This window comes from Dipteris shenzhenensis, chromosome 23 (genome assembly GCF_047967505.1).
Source record: "Dipteris shenzhenensis isolate YYH24624 ecotype China chromosome 23, Dip_SZ_1.0, whole genome shotgun sequence".
Classification (NCBI taxonomy): Eukaryota; Viridiplantae; Streptophyta; class Polypodiopsida; order Gleicheniales; family Dipteridaceae; genus Dipteris; species Dipteris shenzhenensis.
In genome coordinates this window covers 9,989,783-10,017,508 of record NC_141618.1, presented here as the reverse complement: position 1 = coordinate 10,017,508, position 27,726 = coordinate 9,989,783, and the positions used below count along the sequence as shown (strand labels likewise).

Here is a 27,726-nt window from a genome sequence, read left to right as displayed (position 1 = left end):
CCATGGGTCACAATGATGACAAGCCATTTTCATTGTTCATCTTCTTATAAAAGCATTTAACATGATTCTAAAGAATAGAGCTTCACATTACCCTTCCCAACAATGATTGTACAACTGAGACAGAAGACAGAGATGTGCAAGACTAAAAGAGTATACACATATTCTTACTAAAAGTTGATCAATATTGCCTATGATAAAAACAAAGAGTGTACAACATTCAAACCAAGGCATGAACTACTATATGAATGGCTCAAATCACAAAGATGCCAGACACATACTCCCTTGTATACCATGAAAGACCAAGCCATGAGGAGTAATCAAAACCAAAGCTTTTCAGTCTTTACAAAGCTTTTGAAAAACATTAACACGATTCTACAGCATTAATTGCTGCTATAAGGTGCTCTCTTTTCTACCAAATTCCTCTTCTGCAAATCTAAAATCAGCTACTACTACCTCTCCAAAGCTCCTTCGGAAAGATCTCTAACCTGTTGTCACTAGATTTGGAGACCAAACGTCCATAGCAGCTATTGAGATTTCCAGAACCATTACGTGCATTGACCCTTGGTGGTCACCAAGCATCTGCGATCTAAAGTAATGCCAGGTCGCTAAAACAATTCAGACAGTAGACTAGGGGTTCTGTCTTGATGGATTTTTTGACTAGAAGTGAATATCACACTGATGCATAAATATACCACCTTGAAGCCTAGATGACATGACAATTTTCAGTAGAAAAGCTGTCATGCAGTTGCTATCTACCTCATTTCATGACCACAAGTCACCCATGTCACCCCCTCTGATTTGCACCTGCAATAGGAACTTGAAGTACGCGTTTGATAGTGTCCCATATGCCACTTGACCGGACACCCTGTTTTGTAGCCTCTGAATTCAGCCACTCATAATCTGCTATTGCCTTATCAGAAAGCGGTTCCAAGAACTCACTCTTTGATAGAATATCTTTCGGTGGCATGCCCTCCACAAAATTTGAGTCAAATTTGGGACCTTTCCCAATTATGCCAGCTGCTACCGTCTCTCCCCTTGCTTCATCAGGTCTACATAACTCTGATGCAGTAGTCACATTGTTTTGATTGCCTTCAGGTTCAAGATCTCCCTGAATTGTGTCTTCAAACAAGTGAAGTGGGGATGCCCCCACAAAAACTTCTTGTTTAAATGGTAAAGCGCGGGCTGGTTGTAGACAGAAGTCAAACCACTGGTGGACAAGAGGAGATGGTCCATAAACACGGGATCCAATTTTCTCAGTCGGAATGGCACTCGCAGCTGGTATAGCCTGGAGAAGCACAAAATGAAGAGTAAAATCTCCTCGTTCAGACAAAATGCCTATCAATTTACCCAAAAAAAAAAAGCACAGCTAGTACTATGATTAAGTAACCACCAAGACTCTTATGTCTGCAGTACCTTTCATGCATTGAAACTATAAATTGGTCAAAGATAGTGAAACACCATACGAGTTACATACTCACCCATAGATCGGCCCACAAACTCGTACCCGACTCAGGTGCAACTACCCTCATGTTAGACATCCGTTTTGCCACAGGGATCACATCACTTGACCAGCCAACAGCTACCCATACATCACCAGACCCCAATGCCTTAAGATATTGGACACTGTCAAATAGCCTGACCTGCAAAATGAACTGCCAAGGGTAAAGAAAGCAATGGAAACACCAAACATTCTGCACTGGAATCCCCAAGTTAAGTGCTGATGCATTTGACCATTGCACAAAAGTAAGGAAAAGTTTGAAAACTTGACCTACAAAGATCCCAGACTACATAGCAGGTATCCCCTTCATCGACTCCATACATATAACTAGTGATGGTCTCCTGTAAATTGAATGAAGGTGTACAAACAGGTACTCGTGCACAAGGGTTTTACGGTTCAGGCCCCGAATGAGGAGTTACAGCTATAAAAACCGTCTCAATTGTTACTAGGGAGGTGTTGTGTCTACATAGGTATATTGCCTCAACGAAAACTAATTCCCCATTGAAGAATGCATGTAAGCACAAAAGAATCACAGACATCATTCATGTAATTATTGACGGTGATGGGGTTTGGGCAGATTTGATTTGATTCAAGGGTTTGTAATGCTACATTTGAGTCTTGTACTCGATTGAAATCTGGTTTGAATTGCTTCAGACTTGTTGCTTCTCTTGAAGCCATCTACCTTTCAACTAAGGTATTTTATCTTTGTACAGAAATGCCCATCCTCTTTTGTTGACCACCAGAAGTTTGCCTTGCTACAGCTCATGCTTATGATCCAAGCTATGCTCTTCATGATGCTTTTGCATTAGTTCATACATTTTGTGTATCGCATGATGTTGTGCCTCTGTGAGAGCTAGATGAACTTCTAATAGGCCAAAGGCATGAGTTGCATTTGTTGCTTTTTTCTTTTGTATCTTTCCACATTAGCTTAAGAGGTGGACATTGCTTAAGATATGCTCTTCACGATGCTTTTTCATTTGTTCATACATTTCATTTATTGCATGATGTTGTGCCTCAGTTGGAGCTAGATGAATTTCTAACAGACCCAAGGCATGAGTTGCATTTGTTGTTTTTTTCTTTTGTATCTTTCCAAATGAGCTTAAGAGATGGATATTTCTTGTTCCAAGTGCATGTGTCTGGGTGACCAAGGCACCACTCACTTAGCTAAAATACACTCAAAGGTTTGTTGTCTTCGGAAGTCTCATCTGCCTCACCAATAATTGCTAGTGGGCTTAACTATCCTTATTGAGCTAAGCATCATCACCTACCACACCAATGATTATCCTGAAGTCGAAATGGAAATAGCTGTATAAGTTGAAATACCTGTAGATATCCAAAGCAGCTTGATCTTGTACGGCTTGCCAATAATTTATGATCAGATGTAGGGAAATCCAGAAGCCATTTGTACTTATAAGACTTTTAATTTTGCTCTATATGAAGCCCATCTCATGCACTAGCTTCAACCAGCTGAACAACATAAGACGTCAGCGATGGCACAGAAAGACCCTCACCATATTGGAAATGGTGGAAACATGCGTTAGGCAATGGAAAAGCCCTCTATTACAAATGAAATCCCACCAGAGGGTATCTCGCAGCAGCAGACTGATAGATGGGACCAGGAATTACATGCGGAAGTGTTTCACTATGGAATCAAACTTCTGTACTTGTGTGTACTTCACAACCATAGATGTGTGTGCAAGCCAGTAAATTAACCATGCATCCAAGACAAATATAGAATCCACAATTATATATTTCCGCCCAAGACCGGACACAATACAAAAGAGATGCAGAGTCCCACCAAACCATGGTCCTCCGATCTTACCAAAAGTTCTCCTACTATCTGCCTGGCACCTCTAGATCTCGAGTCTGTGTGCTCCTCTGAGCTTCTGTAGACTCTGTCTAGTGATCCTTCAACCTTGCTGCCCGGCTAGTCAGCCTAGGTGGGCTTCTCCTTTCTGCTCTTCAGTGGCTGCTTCAAGTGATGCCTTATGCAGGCCCGAAGGCCCCCTGAACCCCCCCTTCCAAAAACCCGACCAGCAAAACCACTAGGGCTGACTGGAATCCCCCCTACCAGCCGATTGGTAGGGGCTCTATAAATGCCCTCCAGGGCTCCCTTTTGCAGGCTCTTTTGGCCATGTGGCATCCAGCCACTAACCCAGCCCTGTTCTCTGCCCCAAATCCAGCCCATATGGCCTCCCATATCCCACGATCCTGCTGCATGCACTCTTCCTGCTTGTCTAGCTCCTAGATCCCTTGCCACAGGTCCATACAGTCCCTTGCAGCAGCCCGTATATGTCCCATCAAGATAAGACCGACCATGAGAAGCTTGTTGTTGCCACACTGCATCTACAAAAGGATGCTTTAATGTGGTGGTCCTTATCACAAATGGGAAAAGAGCCTATTCTTCAATGGTCCAAATTTGTAGAGCAACTTAAGACCACTTTCATGCCTCCGAGGCATGAAGAAGAATTGACCTTCCGCTGGGAAAGGTTCAGGCAATTCGATAATGAGAATAATGCTGAATTTACAGCTAGGTTCTCGAAACTCTCTTTAAAATTATATGAGAAGAGCGAAGATGATAGAAGGAAGAAGTATTTAGTAGCCCTAACCCCGAAAGTGAGATATGAGGTTGAGATGTTCAACCCAACCACCTTCAAAGACCTCACTAAATTCGCTGAGATTGCTGAGAGGAAATTAAATCCTCGTAAACCCTTCAACAAAGAAAATGAGAAAGCTATTGTACAAAATGTTAACAGCCATTTCCTTCCATGACTGATGATGAGAAGAAAAAGCTAATTAAGGAGGGTAAATGTTTCGAATGTAAGAAACATAAGCCAGGGCATCCATGGCATAAATGTCCTACTCTATTAGCCAAAATTGCCAAAACAAATTTTGTAAAAGGAAAAGGCAAAGCATGTAGAATCCCGTAGGATAGAATAGATGCATCTTGCAAGAGGTGTGAGAGCACAATGAAAGAAAGATGGTAGTTCTCTATTATGATTGTGAGAGAGAGGTCTCTCTCTTATAGAAAGGGGGAGAAGGTAATACCTTCCCTACATAAGTGGCAATCAGCCCCTACATCAATGGGAATCAATCCCTACATCAGTGGGATTGTCTTTGTCTTACATCATCACTTAGGTCACACACTAGACACATCATAGCACTTGATGTGCCTTTACAACACACACAAACACACATGTGACTCCCCTAGATGCACACATGCGCCATAGAGCAAGCCCTTGATCATACTTATGCCAACATACCCTCCCTCAAGGGTTTGCCTCTTGTAGTGTCAAGGATACATCTAGTCTCATAGTTTCTCATGCCATCTCATGGCGGTCAAGGATAAATCTATGGCTAGGATCTCATGCTAGCAAGGGTTCCCAAGGATGTGAGGTTCACAGAAATGGGATAGACAAAACACATACCACATGGCCTACATCATATGGTGACCACAGGTGATTTACATAACATATTCTTTTTGGAGTACTACTCCAGGCAGAGAACCTCAAAATTTGACCGAGTGATGATAAATAAAAAAGTGCTTAAAAAGCATAGTCTTCATAGGAGGGCTCATCTTGTGGAGACACATCAACTGAAAGTAGATTGGCAATTTCTGACTTTGTAGTTGCTTCCTTTTTGGCTTTACAATACTTTTCATGGTGATTGTTTTTGCCACAATGTTTGCAAGGATTGATCTTGAAGCAATCTTTTGAGAGGTGATTAGTCTTCCCACAATGTTTGCAAGGTGAAAACTTCCCCTTTTGAGTTTTTATGGCATAGGCTGTGTCATTGCCTCTCCAGAGTTCTATGTGCCTTTCTTCTTCTTGAAGAGCAGTAATAAGACCTTCAAGAGTAGGATTAGGAAGATTTTTCAAAGTGGTAACAACATGATCATAATCTTCAGGCATACTTTTGAGCAACACTGCCATTGCATCATCTGTAGTGATTGGAGAGTTGATAGAAGCAAGTTGAGTCATGAGACTCCGCATATAATTGACATGGGCAGCCAAAGGAGTGCCACTAGCCATCTTCAATTCAAAGAAAGCAATCTTAAGTGACAATTTTGAGATGTGAGAGCTAGCACCAAAAATAATGTCAAGCTTCTGCCAAGCTTCAAAAGGAGACTCTAAATCGGAAATGTGATGAATATAGTCATCTCCTAAGCCAAGAGCAATAATGCCATAGGCTTTCTCCTCTCTAGCAGGATCTCTTGCCGGATGTGTCGGAGTTGAGGATTCTCCAGCATTAGAGAATGCTGAAGAAGTAGTTGAAGCACGTTTGACAAGCCCCCAGAGTGCAAACTTAACCTTCATCTACCATGTGTGAAAGCCTTTACCATTGAACTTATCCATATTCAAGATGGTAGCCATGAGAGGGTCTAACCCAAAATGGGCAGTGTCTACTCTCTTACAAGGCTAGAAAGAGTTGAAGAGCTTCAAAATACAAGCATTTAGAGTAGCAAAGACTTGTAACCAAATTCCATACTACAAAACATAATGGAAATGATGCTTCCACTTGCATGCTTCATAGAGGTGGCTAAATGAAAGTATTCCAAGCAAATCCAGGTATAGCAACTTAAAGGAAAGCTGTAGCCACAGTTGTACTGATGCTATTCAACATTTTAAAACATCAGAAATGCTAAAGTAGCATCAAACTCACAACATTGTCAAAACTGTCCAAAACAGAGACCAGAACTTGGAGGGTGCAATTCTCACAGCTCATAGCTCTATTCAAGGGGATTTTTATGCAGGAAGAAGGACCTTATACCAAAGAAGGGCTACCAGCAAGGAGAGGCGCAATGTTGCGTCAGGTCGCCATAGCCAAGCTTGAGAAGGTTTTTCGTTGTTTTCTCCTCCATCAGTTGTCCAAATGAGCTCAGATTTCAGCAGCAGCTTGCCCTCAATGTCGTCCAGCACGGGCTCAGAGGAATTTGCAGATAGGTAGGTACAGAGGCGGAATCGCGCGAATGTTCGTCAAGGAGTGTGAGTGTTGGCATTACGCATACAGATGAAATTTCACCAAATGCTTGCAGCTGGAATTTTGCTCATACGTGAGGAGTTTGCAGCTCAAAGGGTTTGGGCAATGGTCGTTTGTAGGCAGAGAACAGAGCTCTCAAAGATTTTGGGAAGGAGGAGGAAAATGGAGAAGATGAAGAAACTTGTAGTTTATGCTTGAGATAGCATCTAATGCTAGGCTAGGCTAGATCTAGAACCTAAAGCTCTAATACCAAGTGTAGAATCCCGTAGGATAGAATAAATGCATCTTGCAAGAGGTGTGAGAGCACAATGAAAGAAAGATGGTAGTTCTCTATTATGATTGTGAGAGAGAGGTCTCTCTCTTATAGAAAGGGGGAGAAGGTAATACCTTCCCTACATAAGTGGCAATCAGCCCCTACATCAGTGGGAATCAGTCCCTACATTAGTGGGATTGCCTTTGTCTTACATCCTCACTTAGGTCACACACTAGACACATCATAGCACTTGACGTGCCTTTACAACACACACAAACACACATGTGACTCCCCTAGATGCACACACGCACCATAGAGCAAGCCCTTGATCATACTTATCCCAACAAAGCATCCAAGCAGGAGGGTGAGGCTTCTACCTCCTCATCCCAAGACTCTACGGTGAACATAGAACCAAAAGTAAATGCTATCCATTCAGCAAACACTAGTGTATGGATGTGTGAACTGAACAGAGAGTAGGCATATTCATTGTAGAGTATAGACGGAGAAAAATCCGTGTAGAGCGTCTCATAGTAGGAATAGGGCTGACATAGAAGAGTTGGAAAAACAGATTGAAGGTCTATAGTTTCTATAGACTAAGTAGCCCTTAATCGCAAAATCATATATAGCCAAGGTCTATCTAGTTCAATAACACATTTGGGTGAGAGAACATCTTTTGAATACTGACCAGTTAGTTGAGAATATGTTTCAGCTTATTGAGCAGGTTACTATAAAGAGATTTCAGCGCTTGGTATTCAAAAGAGAATTCTGAGTATGAAGAGATATTGAAGAGGCACTGCAGTGGTAATTCTGCATTTTGAATATTCAGCATCAAGAGGAACCAGAACTTGAAGATGAGATTTAAATTCTGATTCAAAAGAGGTCGTGTACGACCAAGAGAAGATTATTTGCAAATTATGAAGAGGAGATGCAAATGCAGAAGTAAAGGAGAAGCGTACCCAAGAGAAAGAGACAAGAGAGGATCCAGAAGAGGACTTATGTCCATTCAAGCAGAAGGGAGTGTCATGACAAGAGAAATCACTAATCCGTGATTAGTAGACATTAAAACATTATTATATATTATACGCCAATGGTGTAACATGTATTTGTATTTATGATGGACACCGACCGATTTGTTATGGCGGTGGATCATCTGAGTAGATAGGACTAGTTGAGCTGGAGCCACTGCTTCAGACGGCATCAAATTTGGACATGTGATACTTATTCTGTTAATGAAAATGTGCACACATGTGTCTAGGTCCTAGAGGCAATAGGAAGGGAAGGGTGCATTAAGGTGCATTGAATGGTAGATGCATGGGTCATAGGCTAAGGGTAGGTGTAAATGGGAAGATGGAACTTGAGTGATCTCAAGGGACATTAATGAAAGGGTATCACCCTTTCATTGTGAATCTCACGTAGCATTCTTCATTCACCTTGCATTCATCCGCCCTCTCTGACACACACCTTGCATGTAGGTCGAAAATAGAAACAAGTACTCTCAGGAGGGCGCTCTTCCCCATTGGAGGGCCAATTGGCATTCAAATTCTGCATGCATTGCACACATTTGTATTCTTGAGAAGGCTGGTTCTTCACACGGGCGGTCTCCCTTGAGGAAAGCTATGATAGGCCGCACCTCAATAGAGTGTGCTCTAGTCGCTCTCCGTGCTGCAGGTGGTCTCTTCATCCCTCTCTCGGTGATCCAGCCTGCCTGCATGTCAACTATCTCCTCCTCCATCCCGTTGTGTCTTGGCGTTGCATAGAAGTCTATGGCGTGTCGCTATGCTGTATCAGCCTCTATATCCTGTCATCTGGTCGCCTCCTATTGCTCTCTAATCTGTCGTAGTAGAGTCTCCCTTTGTCGATGCATCTCAAGTAGATATAGGCCAATGCAGCCCTGGTCCTAGAAGTGAATCAGTTGTGTGAGTGGACCGAAGCCGCTCCCCTCCTGGGCAATGGTATCGTCCCCTGATCTCATAATAGGTTGGGCAGGTACATAGAAAATGTTCCTATGTCTCCACCACTCCTAGTGTGCATAGCATACAGCTGTATCCGCTGCTCTTTGAGTATGCCTGCTGCTCTCCCGTCTCAATCCTCAACTGATGGGATGAAACACATATCTGTCCAATGGCAATTCTTAGTGCATGCAAGACTCCTCTGTCCTCGAGATACCAGGGTCTGATGATGAATCCCTCCTCCAATACTCTTATGAAGTGGTCATGATAAGAACTCGGACTTGGTGGGGAGCTCTTGGTCTCCCCCCAAAGTCCGAGATGTATGGAATTGGAGGAGATCCAGCCATGTGATACGGTTAATCTCGTCTCCTCAAGGGGTGCAAGGAGAGAGAGAGAGAGAGAGAGAGAGAGAGAGAGAGAGAGAGAGAGAGAGGAGGTTGCAAGGAGGAGGAAAGAGAAGGAGGAATAGAAAGAAAGAAAGAAAGTCTATTAACGTCCACGAGAGACCAAAGGTCTATGGGACAATAGAAAAGCCATCCAATACATCAGTTTAGGGAGGGCACATGGCAGCTCCCTAAGAGTGCATAGAGCACTCCACTTATTTAGAGTACCTAGATTATGTCCTAGAAAAAAACATATAGCCGGCCATACATCATTTTAAGACTAAGAGTCTTTTGGTTTTGATTTAAACTCCTTAATGATTGTTATTCCTCCACGATACACTGCTCATTTACCATTCTTTCTGGCAGCCCTAACTTTGGCTAATTCTATTGCTTTATCTTTCAACTGAGACTTTGTGAGTTTCTCAGCTATCCATATCTTAGTACCTTTTAGTTTATAGGATTAGATAGATTAGATGCCGTATCAAAAAGTACACAATGATGGTAGATGGTAACTTTATAGTCCCTCCGCATTTCCAACTAAAGTGCCACTAAAGCAGCCCTTCTGCCCCTTTATTACAGCCATCCCTTCCATAGTTGCCCTCAAAACTACACAAGGGTGCTGGGACATCCAAGCGATGCTGATTAGCTTGGTAAAAGATAGGGGTACTCCTGGACAATACTCTCTGGCTACCATGACTATTCATCCTCTAGAAGCCCTTTTCATCTTATTAAGTACTCAATGTATACCCTGTTGCGGAGTACTCGATCTTTGAAACCCAAAATTCGCTTGGGAACATAGAGAATACGACCCTCCTCATTCATAGGTGGCAGCTCTGGAAGTATATGCGTTCCAACAAAGACACATGAAAGACATTATGAATCTTGGAAGTGCTTGGTAGCTCCAATTGATATGCTACCTCCCCAATCTTGCGGATGATCTTGTAAGGGCCATAAAACCGATGAGCAAGCTGTGTTCGTATTACCCCTCAATGAAGCAAAACGATTTTTGTGGACGCATAAATGCACATAATCTCCATCTTTGAGACCAAATATCTCATGCGTTCATCCGCATATTTCTTCTGCTTGGCTTGGGCATCCTACATATTCTTTTTAGCAAATTGCAAAAGGGCCTCCATTCTCTCCAAGTCATCTCGTGCTTGCTGATTTTTCACAGCAGTGTCGGCAATTAAGGAAGGCATTCCCACTTTACACCAATACATTGCCTCAAACAAGGTCATGCCAATAGAGAGACGCTTGGTATGTCGTAGCAAAATTCAGCAAGTGCCAATCACTTATCCCATGCCCTCTGGGTATCATAACACAAATGCCTAAAGTATTCCTCCACCCATTTGTTGACCCTTTCCAACTGTCCATCAGTCTCACGATGGTATGTAGTGCTAGGTGTGAATAAAGTACCCATTGCGGTAAATATGCCAAAAGTGACCCATAAATTTTGCATCCCTGTCACTAACAATTTCCTGGGGAAATCCATGGTGCTAAAATACATTATCAATGAACTGCCAAGCAACCTGTGATGCTGAATATTGGGTCTTAGTGGGTAGGAAATCGACATGTTTTGTCAATCTATCCACAATGACATAAATGTTGTCCCTTCCCCTCTTTGTAGAAGGCAAGCTTGTGATGAAATCCTATGTGTCCAATTACCCTCTGGAATGAGTAACGGTTGCAATAGACCAGCTAATAGTTTGCTGTCCACTTTATTATGTTGGCATTCAGTCACATACTTGACCACATCTCACCACATGCCTTTCCAAAAGAACCTCTGTTTGACCCTCTCATAAGTCTTGGTGTTCAGCAACATACTTGACCACATCTCGGCACATGCCTTCCCAAAAGAAGCTCTGTTTGACCCTCTCATAGGTCTTGGTGACACCTGTATATCCAACCATAGGAGAGGAATGCATTTCTTGCAAGACTAACTGCTTATGTTGTGAGTCTGGCACTAGGTAAATTATGTCCTTGCACCACAACTCCCACCGCTGTGGATTTCCAAGTGAGCCCAAAACAAATCCAGGCATGCTGGCTAGTGTGGTGAAAGGGCCAACTGTGTTCGTAGGAGCACTCATCGAATGCACACCAGTAGGTTGGCCAAAAAATGATTTCTCCATCTACAGAGGTACAGAATTGTAAGTTATAGGATGATCTCAAGTCCAATAACAGGGTCAGTGATGCAAAGAATGCATGCATCCTCAACGCCTCAATAATCCCCATACTGGGGAGCAAGCTACTCAAACTCTCACTGACTAAAGGGCTAAAATCCCACTGAGCGTCGAGGATAATACCAATGAAAAGGGGTAGGGGACAGTTCGGAGAAAGAGGGGCTTGAGGAGAAGAAGGGGGAGAGAGAAAGAAAGAGAAGAGGAGAAGGCAAGGAGAGAGAGAGAGAGAGAGAGAGAGTCTATTAAAGTCTTCGAAAGACCAAAAATCCATAATCCTGCCCATGACGGCTTCGTATCATAAAAAGAGGGGAAAAGACATTCTAAGTGGAATCCAGCAAGAGTGCCAAACATCATTGGTCTGGGTAGGATAGGAGGATGGGGAGGGAGCCGAAGCCATCTCGATCAAGCCCTCATCTGATATTCGTAGGCCATTAATGGTCTCTGTAGAAGCATTTTCACAAGGAGCTCACGTGGTGCTAACCAAGTCCACAGAGAGAGAGAGAGAGAGAGTAGGTAGGCTGCAAGTAGTGTTAGAAATTACCCAACAGAGGGTGCGCACAGCGGAAGATTGATAGTAATGCCCAGGAGCTCACACAGTGTGATGTGGGGTGTGGAATCACAAACTTCTTAACTTATGTGCATAGATGTGCAAGCCAGTAAATAGACAATGCTCAAAGACAAATATAGAAGCAACTCTTTATATTTCCGTCCGTCCACAAAGTAGGACAGGATACAATACCAAAAGGTCCTTCTACCACAAGCCTGACACTTCTAGATCTCTGAGCCTGCGTGCTCCACCTCGAGCATATGTAGATTCTCTGTCTAGATCCCTTCCACCTTGCTGTCCGGAAGCCAACCTAGGTGGGCAGCCACTCTAGCTCAGTCTGCAGCTTCTCCTAAGGTCACCTTGCCCTCCTGAATGTGGGCTCCCCCTTTGCTGCTCCTGTCTGCTGTCCTGAGGGCTGCTCCAAGTGATGATGATCTCAGCAACCTTCTGCCCTAGAAGACAGTCTAGGTTTAGCCTCTTCCTGGAGCTAAGTCTGCAGCAACACCTCTCTCCCTTCACTTCCTATGTAGAGGCCCAAGGATGGTGGATGTGCTGCTCCTTTCTGCTCCTCCCAAAGCTGCTCTGCTGGATATGAAATGAGGCCTGAGGGCTCTCCTTTTATAGGCCCCCAAGGGGCTGTCATAAAACCGACCAGCCAGCCTCATCCTGACCAACCAGACTGGCTGACCAGTCTGCTTGCTGGACGACCTGGTTGGCTGGTCCAACCAGCCCTATATAAGGGCCCTAGCCAAGCCCTTTTGGGCTGCTGCTAGGCTGCCCTTGGTTGCTGCTGGAGACGCTCCTGCAGGCTGTATACCTGCCCATAGACCTCCGCCATGTTGCTTCATGCTGCAGCCCTTTGCCGGCGCCATGTCCTGCCCATACACTGCCCTGCAGCAGCCCATACAGATGCGTACAGTGGCTGAATCATCACACCTTCGTTCCTTGATGGAGATGCTGCGAAGATCTGCTCTGCTCTGTCCTTGACAGTCACCTGGCCATTCTCTGCCAAATCTACCCTCGAGGCAAGCTTTCTTCTGCCAGGTACTCTCCTTTCTTTATGTGAGGTGCTGCCCATGTGGCAGCCCCCTCCCTCTTTCTTTTCCTAGGTTCACCCCCCCCATGCTCTCCTCATATGGGGGCTTACAGATGGGGAGGTGACCATTCCAACAAGTAGGAGGAAGGAGGAGGGAGAGTAGATAGATTAGATGTCGCATAAAAAAGTACACAATGAGTGGTGGATTATACAGTCCCTCCACATTTCCCACCTAAAGGGCTTATAGGTTCAGCCGTCCGAATTTAGTGTTACCATTGTGGCTTCAAGCTATGCATCATTGATATAAAGAATCACATCAAAGCTTAGCCTTGGTCAGGGTGGACCTCACTCGCAACCCATCAGGTGCAGGTGTCTCTTTGATTTAGTTCTTCTCTAAACCCTATCCCTCGTGTCAATTTTGGATGAACTATGTTGTACATTGTGATTTCAGATTGACAGGCTGTTTAATTCTCAAGTTTAGTTAAGTTCATCACTGGAAATCGCACTTCCGCATAAGCATGACTCTGACAGAAATACATCACATGTTCTGATCGCTGCAACATTTGTAAGCAGTCCAGCAGGCAACCAGTTGTATGTGCCACAGATATAATCTCGCACAATACATTTGTTAAAATACTAGCCCCAAAGAAAAACATGACTGCCAAATGACAAAACGAAAAACAGAAGAGATGGCAAACAAACTATCACTAACCTGCTTCCGTAATCCAAAAAACTGTTGTTTTACAGCTTCCTTTCCTCCTTCAACATCTCTGTCAAAATCCTGGGCATTGTAGGATGCCCCAAGGGACTTCAGTACTGCCCCAACCACTTCCCTTGGCGAATCCACCATTGCTATCTTCCCCATAAGTTCAGGCCTCCACAGATCTTTCCAGTCCTGGGGGCCAAAACACAGGATGCCATTTTCCAGAGTCTAGGTCAAAAATTGGCTTCATCACATGTCAGATTCCTGACCTAACAGTCTTGATTTTTGAAATTAAAAAAACATATGAACACTGGAATGATTGCGCATTATACATAACACTTACAGAAATGGCTAGACTCAAAGATTCAGAACTTGCCAAAAGTTGGTGAATGAACCTTGATTCCGGGAATATTGTTATTTGTTAGCTTGTCCTTCTTGTATGCGATCACCACGCTTCCCCATCTATATGGAACTCCCCATATTAATCCTTGAGAGTTAAGGCGACCCTCCTCGTCTCTACATAAAAATGCCTGAATGCCAACGTCCTCATACTTTAAAACAGTTGCTGTAAGCAAAGCAACTGCATAGTAAGTGAAACAAAAACAACCTTAAATAGATGCCCCGTTCCTGATCCTTTGAGATGATAGCTCATGATATTGAAAAGATCCCACAAATAAAAAGGCATTAACCTGCCACTTAGGGCCCAGCCTCTTGAACCAGTCATGTTGCTCTGCATTTCTAATGGGCGTGATCAATCCCCCAGACACTGCCATTCGAAGCCAAGAGTCCCCAACAGTGACCACATCAGCAGCTAGTAGGGACTGAGGCTTGATTTTTTGCTTTTGGAGTCCTGAAACCAGAGCTGACAGAATCTCTCTCAAACCACCCTGATATTCAACGGTAGTCTTGACTCTTCTTCCTTGAGAAAGAATGAAGTCCTGCATTGGTCAATCTCCTGTCAAAGAGGGCACGCTAAGAGTTGACGTGCTGAAGAAAAGTCCACCAACATTGAGTAATGGATTAAAAAATAGCATGTGCTACTAAGAACAACGTATGGATATAAAAAAGAGCACACGCACTGAAAAACACACATGCACATCAGTGCTGACCAAACATTGCTAATTAACTTCAAATAACGATTTTTGTCTGTGGTCCAGGCAGGCCTCAGCTTTATAAATGCTGCAAGAAGTCAACCTCCCTATTGCTGCAGTGACTGACGTATTAAAATCTGTAAAGAACACTAAACCAAGAAACTGTAATAAAACACTCATGCCATCATAAATTTCCTCAACTAGCTTTGGCATCTAAACGAAGTCAAGAGGAATTAATTTGCATCGTTTTGCCCTTCCTAGAGCTCTGTAAGGGCAAAAGTTTACAACGGACTCAACCTTTCCAGCCTTTATGTTGTCTTTGAAATACTGCTTATCATGCATATAAATCTCACAAAGGAGCAATCACTCCTTTAAGCACAGAATCCGCCCTCTTGCTCAAGCATCGTACCTTCAGCCAGATCGGAGGTACAGAACCCCTAAGACCCACCACTCTTAGAGGAACAGTCAACCTATATGGCTTTGACCTCCACTCTTCAAAGGCTTTCTCCAAATCCTTATCTTCTTCCATTTGGGCTGTCGATTCTGTCCTTTCTGTGTTACCAAGTTCTGAGGCTGAATCTGTGTCACCTGCAGCCAAAATAGTGTTGCAGCTTTTAAAGTGATACGAAAATCTAGAGGCCAACTCATGTAAGTCCAAATTCAGAATAGCAATCTTAAAAATGATTTTCCTAATTGCCTTCTAAGTTGAATAATGAAAGCGTTACACGGTAGATACAAAATTCATTTATGCTAGAATGACCACCAATTTTTAGCACTCGAATAGAGTGCTTATCCAGTTGCACTTTATTAAGCATACACCTAAACCAATAAGGTGGGTTTTCTGGCCATTTCCCGGAAGCAGACCTCGAGGCATCCAATAAACTTTTCCCGCATCCATGCTTTTGGATACACGTATGACTTCTTTCCGGACACTCATAAGAGAGGGGTGACGTTGCGGACGGCTGCAGTGTCCGCAGCTTGCCGAGAGGTTTCTGACTGCTTACCCTTGAGCTTCTTTTGAGGTTCTGAGAAACCAGTTGATGCTCTCTGAATCCTCTCATCCGTGTCAACATCGATGAAAGCATCGTCAAAATCGTCAAAGTCATCATCTTCAGCCTCGTGGTCTTCGTCAAATTCGTCTTCGCAATCCTCCACCAGCTCCACGTCGTGTCCTTGTTCGTCTGACGACTCGACCCTTGAAGGCGACGTCTGAGAAGAGAAGGGCTTTCTACCGTCCTTGATGGTTGCTGCCGAAGCCTTCGCATCATCATGGGCAGTACTTCCTTCAGTATCAACATGATCGGCGGGACCCTCCCGATTTTGAGGGGAATCTGTGATATTTCTGCTTTTGGCATCTCCAGCTGCCGTAGGAGCCTGAGCATTGTCCCTAACCGAGGAGACGCAAGCAAAGACAGGCAACTTCGTAGGAAGAACACCGTTCTGAGCAGCAACAGAGGCTCTGACTCCAAGAAAGAGAAAGCACCCGATGAAAATTGCCGAAGAAGGGCACCCTAGGGGAGCTTCGAGCAAGATTGAGGCATGTTTTCCAAAGAACAAACAAACCCATCTTGGCAAAATAGGCACCATCGTTGTGTCCGAAGGCGCCTTGGTAAGCGAAACACGCGCTTCCGCTTCTGCTTCGATACATCGTCCTCCTCGCTCCCATCCTCCTCCTTCACGAGCAGAAATCAAAGCATGAATTCGTCCAGAAAAGTTAGCGTTCCTGCAGCCTCTACAATGAAGCTGCCGGGAATGCGCGACTAGAAGAGAGGTGGGAAGGCGGTCTGATGTGGACGGAGGGGAGGCTGATAGTGGCTCCAACGCTGCTGCCTTCATCATGAGACTAACTTCACCACCAGGAGCTAGCTACACTCTTGAAAATTCATGGGTGGGCACTCGGACATTAAAGATAAGTAAACCCAAACACATTGAATTTTGTTATACCAAGACAAAAACGGTAACAATGGTCCATGCTCCATGCGACCACTTGGCTTTTGGCACCACCGAGCGGAAGACGATAGCCGATGTGAGAAAAAGGGCACCTTCTCTGCTCTACTCAGTGTTGTACTCTACCTGGCCAGAACCACTGCCCCGGGTCCCATTAAATATCATGGAGGGGCCGACCCTCTCAGAACCACAAACACTAGACGGATCCTTTCAAGGATGATAAGATTGTGTCTGGATCAATATGCCATCTCTTGCCTAAGCGGGCCACTACCCTGATCCATTGCCACTCCAAACCATCCAAGGCCACCTCATCTAGACCATCCCCACCTGTCTCAATTTGTAACATGCCTACTTTGTAAGACTTGCGGTGAACGAAAACAAGGGTCTACCAAAAAAGTGAACCCTAAAAGGCACCCTTCTTTGTGAAAACTACCCAAGCCAACTATGACAGCTCCAAGGACTACGTAGCCCTTCCCACCAGGAGGTGAGGATCGTTGCGTCATTCTCTTCTATCTGTGTACCTGCCCCCCTCAAATTCAAGAGGTTTTGTCCTCTAGTGTCTCGATCCCTATGGAGCGCTCCAAACTCCAAAAGATCTGGCCGGGCCAATGTCCCACTGCGCCCATCCAGTATGCATCCGCTAGCCTAACATACGCCCCGCTACGTCTCGAACATCTAGGTGCCAAACGATCAACTGCCTCTCGAACTCCTCCCTATAGGAGGGGTTGGATCAAATGAGCCCCGCAGCCAGCCGCCGCTGCCAGACTCTAAAAGGCTCTTCATGAGGGAAAATCATAAACAAGTATGTCTATTAATTCAAGATCAAGAACACCCAATCGTGACTAGATTTTGGTACCCCTTTTCCTTTTTGGACATGCAACTAATTCAAGAACATTCCCTTTCAATGGATTAGCATGTATAGTCCTAAACCATTGCACAACAACAAAAGTCGATTGACCTTGCATAGACTTTTCCTACCACTTTTGCAATTCAAAATGGATGTGGAAGAGGATCGAAGAGCTGCAATCATGGAACCTACCCACATTTTACTAAGCTCTTCTCATCTTCAACAAGATCGTTGTGCACTAAGGTACATCATTCGTGCAAGTACCTTGGTTAAAGCTTCTAGCTCACATGGTAGAGTTTGAGGTTGTACAGGTTGTCCTTAACAAGGAGAAGATGTCAACAAGCCACACAAAAGGATTGCACAAAGTAGGAGTGCTACTCTTGAACCCATCAAGGACGACAGCTTCGCCTTCAAAGACAGTATTCCACCACACCCTACTTCAACTCACTATCAATCACTAGAGGTTCTTCCACTGTTCATAGTGGGTGCAGTGCCAAGAAACCCTAGATATCACTTACCTTCAAGGGGTATTTGGAAAACCCCTCATCTAAAATATTCCCCCAATAAAGCCACCTCTCTTCACTTATGAACTAATGGATTTTTTTCTAAAGGTGAATTAAAAAACCCCTCCTGTTATCATAATCCTATTTTTAAAAAAATAGAGAACTTGAATTAAAATACCCCTCCTTTTGAATGCACGTGGTTATGTGAGGTGAACCCCTCTAGTTGCACCAACACATGAATTTTCCATATTGGAACAAAGGACAAAAAGTATAAGTGATCCATGGGCACCAAATCTAGAGAATAGGCATATTGCTTACCACCATATAGATATGTCCTTTGAACTACCTTTTCCTTATAAGAAAATGATGTGGAAAGCTCAAGTCATTCAATCTCTTGGTACAACACCTCCGCCTTGAATAATCTCTGGTGAAGGAGAATGCAATTCTTGATATTCAAGGCTTAGCTGAGGGAACCATGCACTACCATGTGTTGTGTTCAAAATTATTTAGGAAGAGTAGGCGTGAGAGCCATGAGTACACAATACTATGGTTTGAATTGTGAGGAATTATTACTTGAATGCAAGAAGCTTGGAAGAAATGATGCATTCACTTTGTGAACCTTTAACCAATGTGCAATCTTCACTTTCATAGGTTCTTTAAAGGAGTAGGTCCATTGTGCTTAGCGGAGGATAAGTCACTTGTGATTGAAGCAATATGGGTTTATGATGAGACTAAATGCCCTTTGGGGGTGATGAAGCTTACATTATGAGATGGCATGGAGGAAAGATGCACTTGTAGGATCATAGGTTAAGACTAAGGCTAAAGATCACAAATAAATACACCGAGGAATCGATACACCCACAATAATGCAATGTCCATATCTAAACCATGGGCTATGTAGAGACAAGGCATTCAGGGGGTAGTAACTGTACAACCTCACTAAACTCTAAAAATGGAACCCAAAAAGCACTAAACTAAGTGAAAAAACAAGATTTTGAGATCTATATTTAAAGAAGTAAAGATAGTTAGATTATTCAAAAAATATTAATTTTGTTGGAAACTTTATCTATGTTGAACTCATTATCATAGTCTACAAAATCCCAAGGCTTTTCCCTAATCCCACATTGTTCACTATTTCGAAGAATTGACATCTCACTACTCCCAATGCTAACACCTTTCAAAACCTACTCTTACAGACAAAATGGCCAAAAATCTAAATAAGTGAGAAGAATCCATTTTGATGCTTTTTGTTTCCTTGTAAATTATTTTCAAAAAATCCTTGATTTCTTTATCTTTAAATAAAATATGTTCACACAAAAGGGAAATGATTTTTTTTGTTTAACATCTAATCCTTGAGATCAAATTAGCATGAGATTGCATGCTAATTTGATTTGAAGACTGGATTAGCATGCAATCCAATCTTGGGGATTGGATTAGCATGCAATCTCGCGCTACTACAATCCTCAGGGTTGGATTAGCATGCAATCTCATGCTACTCCAATCCTCAAAGTTGGATTAACATGAGATTGCATGCTAATCCAATTACTTGGTTTGCATTAGCATGCATCCTCATGCTAATCTATCATGAGGATCACAAGCGTAAGAGATCCCAAGGATCAGTTTCATGTGAGCTTGTAGGCTTATCAATCCGATGGATTGGGTTTGCAGGAGTCTATAGGATATTTTGATCATAGGGATTGGAGCCGTTGTACATGCTTCAAGCATATCTTATCCTTGGGGATCAGATGTGCATGTAAGATTTGCAATAGCAAATATGAGCTTTGGCATTGGATTACCCTTACGCCTCGTGAGAACTTGTTTGAATGGGTTGCATCCTTATGAATTTTGTGAAGATCCAGTCAGATTCAGTCCTAGGAATCAAATTTGTATGTAAGATTCTACTAATTCAATTCTCGAGATTGATTTCATTTTCATTTGAGTTTTCTCATCATTATCAATAGAACTTTACCTTTTTTCCCCATTTTGGTAAACTCTCCCAAAATAGCTTCTTTACATTGAGAAAGTCTTTTTTCTATTTCTCTTTAAATTTTACAATGGAATTTAATTCAACTGATAGATTGTCTCCTTTCATTCATCCAGAGAATCCAATTTTTCATATTCACTACCTTGATTTTATGAGTAGTAGTGTTAGGGTATCTCTAGCATCTCCTACTTGCCTCCTTTGTAATTAGACAAAGTGTTCATATACTATGAGGAGGCACAACAATTATGAGAAATGCTTCAAATCAAGTCCCTAAAAGTGCCCGGCAATCGAGCAATCCACCAATCAATCCCCTTGCCCGGCTTCGTTCCAGCTAGCTTCTATCATTACATGTGAGAAGGAGATCGTCGACATACAAACCAATGATGTAGTAGTGATGTTTGGTCTTTTTCAAGTAAACACTGCTATGACTGAGGATGTAGATTTTGGTACCAGGTGCTTTTGACAAGCACACATATTATGTCTTCGTTATCGAGAGCTACATAGCCTAGGTAATGTGTCATTAGTACACGTTATAGACAAGACAACAGTGAGAAAAGCTATCTTCACATCCATTTCATGGAGATGAAGGCCTTGTGATGTAGCAATGGTGATGATGATATGGATGCTCTGCATGGACATGATGGGATCACACATCTCTCTATAGTCGATGCAATACATCTACCAAAACCCATAAGCCACAAGCCTAGCTTTGTATTGGCTAGAGTTTCATTAGCATGTAACTTCTCGAGGAGCCACTTGGTTAACATGCCTTCCATTGCAATCGATCCCTCTAGAATCAAAACTCACAGCCTAACCTACACAACCCTTTCGCTCATTCAATATCCTACAAACTTGTACCTTTTACATCCCCTCCAAGAAAAGAACATCAAAGTCGACCAAGCAGTCTTGCAAGAGCTTGAACGGCTACGAAACACAAGCCCATGGCAACCGTTGCAAGTGGACTTCAGCAATGTTAGTGAAAAAAAATGACATTGCAATCTCTCAACACAAGATCATTCATTGGCCATAAGCAAGACATTGCCGCATCAAAGAGCTATCGCAAGCATTCTATGCTTGCAAGAGATGCACACAAAAAACAAACACTCAACATGCCTAGCAGAATTCAACCATGAATTCAGCACAGAAGGGCTTGGGCTTGCAACATACTACAAAGACAGCATGGCTTTAATCAGGAAAAAAAGTCCTTCAACAATGGCATCGAGTGTTTGGCCACAATTTTCCGAAGCACAGTGCATGCAGATGTAGCCATCATCAACATTAACTGATCACTTAGGTCCACAATTGTGGATCTCCTCGTTAGTCTACAAGACTTGCTTCAAGAAATCAACCATACATATGCAACATAAATTATCGGTGACTTTAACATATGCTACACTAAACCAAACAAAAGTCTCAAACTATTACAGCAAAACATGCAAGAATACAACATGAAACAGCTAATAGCAAGCCCACAACAATACATGGGTCTACATTAGACCATATCTGGGTCAGCGATAACGTTCACCAGGATTGCAAGTACGGCACAAACTACGTGTACTGTGAAGAAAAAGCATATAGCTCTTATGGGTATAAGGCTCAATTAGAAGAGGATCCAGGACCTCTTGAAGAAGAACTGAGCATGCATGCTAGAAATGAGGCGGATGTTTATGCTGAAGAAGAGAAGAAGCAGGTTATTTATATTTGAAGACAAATTCTTGGGATGTATTTATGTAGCTAGTACATGAGGCAAAGATAGTTATGGTTGATCTACGAGAAAGAAATCCCATAGATGTTGAAGGCCAACAACGGGGTGGGCATGAGTTGTATTAACCCCATATTGATAAAGAAGTAGTGCCGATGCAAGGTGTGAGGAAAATGAGGATGATAATGAAGAATAGGGGAATAGTGAGGCCTTCTCACTTGCCAAAGGTGATGTGTTTGATAGAGAGCCTATTGTAGCAATTCCAACACAAGAACTTAGACAAAAATATATATTTTCAGATCATGTGCAATGAAGGGATCTTGGATGACTAGGTAAAGGTAGCACGAGAGAATATGAGAGTGTTTTTTCAAAATGGTTCGTGTTGTTTCTTGTTTCTATTCCAACCATTGTAGTGATTTGAAGCACCAAATCTCTGACCCAACACCCCCTGTGGTCTCACTCCCTGTGTGCCTCTTCCCTCACCTCCAATGACATTTTGTAAGAAGCTATGATGGCCGTGGAACCTTAGGCTAATCATGCAAGGAGACCTTATGTTCATGAATAATTTTTTATTTGGGGCCTCCCCAATGTGCTTAAGTCTTGCTAAATTAATCGAGCTTAGTTCCATGATCTCCTTTAATAAATTTGCAGGTCAAATAAAGTGTTTCTTCACATCTTTTTACAATACAATACATGCATTCTCTAGAGTATGTTGACTCTTAACTAACTAAGTATTGAGGCAATTCGTGCACGTAAGAGGATTGGTTGGTGAATGAGCATATCCTTGGTCTTATGCAACCCTATAACCTATAGAAACACATAACATAGATGCTTGCAAGCTAGGTATGGGTTTTTTCTCAAGTCCTTTTTTAGGAGATTGGGGTAGCTACACATCGGCTCAGCTCTAATGTGCACATCATGGGTGCCTCTTATGCTCGGTGGCAATTTGAAATACATTGTTTTGTAGGCTTGATAATAATTTTGAGCAATGTAGTTGCATGTATATCCTCTCCACTTCTAATTCTCTTACTTACCTCCTTCGAATTGCCATGTCTTCATTTGGTGGATCTAGTGGCACTAGGCTAAGTACTATATGATCCGATTCTCCAAGGACATTCAAGGTTGTCGGAGTGAATGCTTTGGTATTTGGTACACCTGAAGAGTTGACCTCGGCCCATAATGATTTTGCGTTCAATAGCTTGAACACAACTCTATGCAAATGATGTATCTCTAAAGCTATGATATTCATTCTTGCATCAACCTTCCAATACTCTGGAAGCATTGGTATAATAAATTTTGATCGATATGCCAAGAATGCTCCCAATCATTGTTATAGAACCATGTCAGATGGGCTTTGTCTCCTCCTAGGCCAGAGTGATGCCATCCTGAGTAGAAAATTGGAGCCGCCACACCTCGAGCAATTTCTTCATATATTGATCGCACTTGGCCTTCATATCTGCCAGCCCAAAGCACTTCACCTTGGAATTAGTGGTGTTCTTTGTATTGCCAACCTCCTCTATGATACTAAGATCAACCTCTCAATTTTCCAAGGCCTATGCCATCTTGTTGTGCCATATTGCATGGGCTTGCCCACCTTCTTTATTCATGGCTCCTCCTTCTCCCCCATTTACAAATCTAATTTTGCATGATCTTCCTCTAGGAATTTGATCCTGCACCCACATCACATGCTTGGGTTTGTAAAAACTATCTATAATGGTGGAAGCCTTGCTTCTCTTCCATTGGACAGTCTCTTTATCTCCATGAAGCACCCTTGCCTCCTCAAACATGGGCATCCCTCCCACTACTTTGTGTACCATTCATGCAACTTGGGGGGGCATGGGGTTTCTCTATTGGTTTCCCTCTGTGCCAAACATAGTAGGCTTGGTCCTTGGCATGTCTGTTGAGCACATGCTGCTTTGAACTTTGTAGTGAGGTATTTGCCATGTCTGACACACAAGCATCATAGAAAGATATCTTCAACGTAAATCCTGCTCCAAATAACCAACTACTATGCATACTCTATGCAAGATTTGTTCTTGGAATATGTACCAACTCCATTGAGCTCTTAACGATCTGCATAAACAAAACAATTCATGTTAGATTCATGTGAAAAATGATCTTAACTCTCAAACTAGGTCATGGTTTAACAGGACACCAATCATACATACCATAGACATTAGATTTCCCCAATGAGCAATGCGTGCATCCCACCAACTAAGCCATATGACCATGGTTAGAATGCCCCCTTTGACGATTGCCCCATCTTACTACCACTATTACCTTACTACCTTGCTTCATTTAGTTGCCTCTGCTTTGTTGTGCCTAACTACCATCTCTCACACATTGATAAATGCTTTGTGTGTTGTTGTTCCTTCACAAACCTTTGTGTATGCTTCCTCAAACTTTTCCCCCGGTGGAAAAGGCAGGTGCATTCCTATCCCACCATCACATTATTTGGTCACCTATTGAACACCATCCTTACGGCATTCCAATTCACTTGGGTTTGATTCACCATGAATCCATGGAAATGAATGGCTGGGAGACCTAATTGTGTCATCATTGCATTAAGCATCGCCCGAAATAAATCTTGGCTTGCCATGTCCTCCTCTTCCATCTCGCATGATGCTATTGTCATCAATCCATCATGAAATAAAACAAACATCCATCCAATGGTCATTGCATCAGATAGATGAGCATGAAACAAAATGGAAATTAGAATTACCTTGGATCATACATGTGAGTCCAGCCGATGGCTCGATGAGTGTGATCAACCTAAATCCATGGGAGACGAAGATGGTCATTCCACCTTGCCTCATGCAGTTCACAAGGTCAACCCTTGATGCTGGCCCCATGGTGGGGACATCTTGAAGACAAAGCCTTTCCATGTTGTTGGCCCTACCAAGAAAACTACTACAGTGAAAGAAGGAGTACATGGATCTTTTCTTTAGTAGTAGAAGACTATAATACCTTTCTACAAGTGGCTTGCTAGTCTTATTCTCTTGAGCAACAAAGCATCTAAACCTATAATAATATCAAAAGCTCCCACCAGTAGATGTATGGGAGGTATGTCATTAATGTTAGATTTATAGACCATAAATTACCTTTGACTCTCTACGAGTGGAATGAGCTCTTCCAAGAATTGTAGCTTTACTTCCCCAACACTTTCTTCTTTTCCAAGGCATCCAATTGGAGACAACATGGAATTCATGAGAATTTCCTTGGCCATGTAGGGCTTGCATTGCTGTCCACCACTAATAGGCTTGACACCGAGTCTTTGGTTTTCTATCATCGCCTTTGTTGTAATCGATAGGGGGTGAATATATGTCAAAGGAGTTTGCTATTTTTTGGCCTCACGTGGCATTCATCATCATTGCACAGTGCCTTACACTCCTCAATAGAATCCCATGGCTGAGTGCAAGAATAGATCCATGATGGAGATGGCTAGGTGTACATTGAAAGGTAAGCACTTGCCTAACAAGTTGTGGTTGGATGTTGTTATGTGTGCTAATTACATTTTGAATAGATGTCCCACAAAGGCATTGCAGACCATCACACCTTATGAGGCTTGGATAGGTCATAAGCCCTAGATTTCTCAATTAAGGACTTTTGTATGCTTGGCATATGCCCATGTGCCTTCTCGGACATGCACCAAGTTGGATGATAAAGTTGTCAAATGCATTTTTATTGGGTATAGCCCAGAGAGCAAGGGCTACAAGCTCTACCAGCCCCACACAGTCAAGTGTTTTGTCAATAGGGATGTTGTATTTGATGAATCCTCCACTGTGCCTTTGCTAGACTATCAAAAGTAGCCCATTGTTGATCCCCCATTTCTCTTTGATAGATTGATGCCTTTGTTTTTGTTAGATGTTCATGATGATGTCACATCTGAGGTTTCTCCTCCTCCATCTGTTGGTCAATTGCAGCCACATGTGCAGCATGATTTTTAGCCTCATTTATGGCCTAATATGCCTCAGCTTGATCAGGACATTATGCATAGGGATCTTGCGAGATGTGCATGAAGCATGAGGGGGAATGGATAACATAGAGAAACAAATTCTTAAAGAGGGACGGAAGGAAATTCTATGACTTCTCCCAAATAGCTATGTGCTACACCCTACACACTCAAGGATAACTATGTTGCAAGAATGACCCTAAGCCTTAAACTAAAATATGAAAACCCATGTCATTTCGAAGCTGTTTTAGAGTAGAACACAACCATGCTAATTTGACTAATTTCTACTCATGGCATATTGTTAACTTCATGTCATACTCAAGATTTTGATAGGTATCCTTACCAAAGGGAGTTGCGCCCTAGGCTTAATATAAAGGAGGGGATTTCCAGTTCTTTGAAAAAGAAATCAGTTGGATGGGCTTTTCTTTTTTTCCCCAATGCCAACCCCCAAGCCTAACTATAGCTAAATTGTCTAGAACCATAGATTGAAGCACTCTGATAATTAGTAGACATGGGAGAAATGATTTTCAAGGATCTAGCACAAAACCATCCCAGGGAAACTCAACATATGACAATAATTTTCCTATAATATCCTACAATTATATACTGTTTAGACTCAACAATTACCACTATTCAAGTCTAATAAAGTCTATCTTTAAACTCCTCTTTAATAATGCAACCACTTTTCCTTTCATTCAATGTGGTTATGCCCCCTTGTTTTTAGGGAGATGGAGCACCTAGAGGTTTTGTCAGAAGAGCAAGCACCTTTACATCATATTGGTCTAGGTTGATAGACTTTATATGAACGTATTCTTTGTGCAAGGCATGTGATGGCATCCTTCGTCTAGTGACTGGAGAGTGATTGACAAGTGGTGTAGTTAGTATGATGGCATGCACCATAGTGACCATATTAGCCACTCACCTCTAACTCCTTTTATAGTGTAGTGCTACTTCCTTGTGTGTTTTGCACTAGGGTCCTTAGCTACATCACTTGTCACCTGATGCACATGGTCTTGGTGACCTTAATGTATAGTCTGCGCTTTGGGCATTAAGTGCACCATGTGGATTGCCACATTCGTGCTACTCCCTTCTTCATTGAGTCCTTCACTAGTCGGCTCCCTTCATCCTTTGTAGGGGAGCTTCATCTGCCTACTTTGTCCTTTAGTTTGTGAGCATGCCTATAGATGAAATTGAATCTGTTCTAGGTTTCAACAAACACATGAGATTTTTCATACTTCAAATTTACAAGCTTGGTTTCATTTAAGCACATAAACATGGTTCAAGGCCTCCATAACCTATTTTCAAATGGATGCTTGTTTATCAAATGTTCCTTTGTAGGCTAAAGTGAATAATCAAAGGCATATTATCTCTTCAATCTAATCAAAATGAATCTCATCATTTATAGAGATTTTATTATTGATAAGACATCATCATATTTTGACAAGCCTACAATAGTTTTGGTAGCATTGACTCCAATTCCACCAACTATTAGGATAATTACCTTTGGTAAATTTCCAACTCATTCAAGAAGTGTACAGTCCAATGTGATGACACAAGGAAAATAAAAAAAAGATGTCCTAGATTAGTTGGTATTGCTACCACCATTATCAATACTGATATATCAGAGAGTTCTACACTTGCATGTAGCCTAGTTGGCAATGTGCCAACTCCGTCCAGCCATCATGCCACACATGGCCCCCATCTGCTGGTGTCCAAACTAGGACCTACCGGATAACCGAGCTATTCAAATGCCTTCTCCTCATATGGGGGGCTTACAAGTAGAGTTAGCTGGTTCTCGCGTAGTTACCCGAGAGTGGAGCATTGATATCTAACAGCACTACCAAATAACTAGGGATGAGGCTAAAAAAGAACTAGCAAATAACTAGGGATGAGGCTAAAAAATGCCAAGTCAACCCTAAAATTGAATCAAAGAAGAAATTAGATCCCCTCCAAACTTTGAAAAAGGTGTTCCTCCTACTCTCAATGACCCCTGCATACTCCCTTAGATGGCCATCAAGGTATGTATAGTATCAGTCCAATTATCAGCCAAAGTTTGATAGGAGTGAATTTGGAATGCATCCAATGCCTTTGTACATCTGGCTCTCCAAATATGCCAAGATGAAATACGAGCTAGAATCTCCCATGATGTGTCTATCAAAGCATGTGCAGCT

At 42.6% G+C, this 27,726-nt stretch overlaps 1 protein-coding gene across 1 annotated transcript; it reads right to left on the bottom strand.

Annotated features, from left to right (window-relative positions):
• Positions 1-183: 183 nt before the first annotated feature.
• Positions 184-16,616, bottom strand: LOC147886967 (putrescine-binding periplasmic protein-like protein). Its single transcript, XM_087394503.1, has 7 exons — positions 15,625-16,616; positions 15,030-15,208; positions 14,219-14,467; positions 13,925-14,059; positions 13,539-13,721; positions 1,479-1,640; positions 184-1,285 (listed from the first exon to the last, which is right to left on the bottom strand). Exons 1-7 carry the CDS (start codon positions 16,457-16,459, stop codon positions 785-787), a joined length of 2,244 nt encoding a protein of 747 aa, XP_087250629.1. The 5' UTR covers positions 16,460-16,616; the 3' UTR covers positions 184-784.
• Positions 16,617-27,726: the final 11,110 nt, after the last annotated feature.

Excerpts from the sequence above, each read along its gene's own strand:
- LOC147886967 (XM_087394503.1), bottom strand. The coding sequence starts at position 16,459 with ATGATGAAGGCAGCAGCGTTGGAGCCACTATCAGCCTCCCCTCCGTCC. Across the intron at positions 14,060-14,218 it reads GGCTGGGCCCTAAGTGGCAG|GCATTTTTATGTAGAGACGA; the intron begins GTTAATGCCTTT and ends GTTGGCATTCAG. Across the intron at positions 1,641-13,538 it reads TTTTTGGATTACGGAAGCAG|GTCAGGCTATTTGACAGTGT; the intron begins GTTAGTGATAGT and ends TTCATTTTGCAG.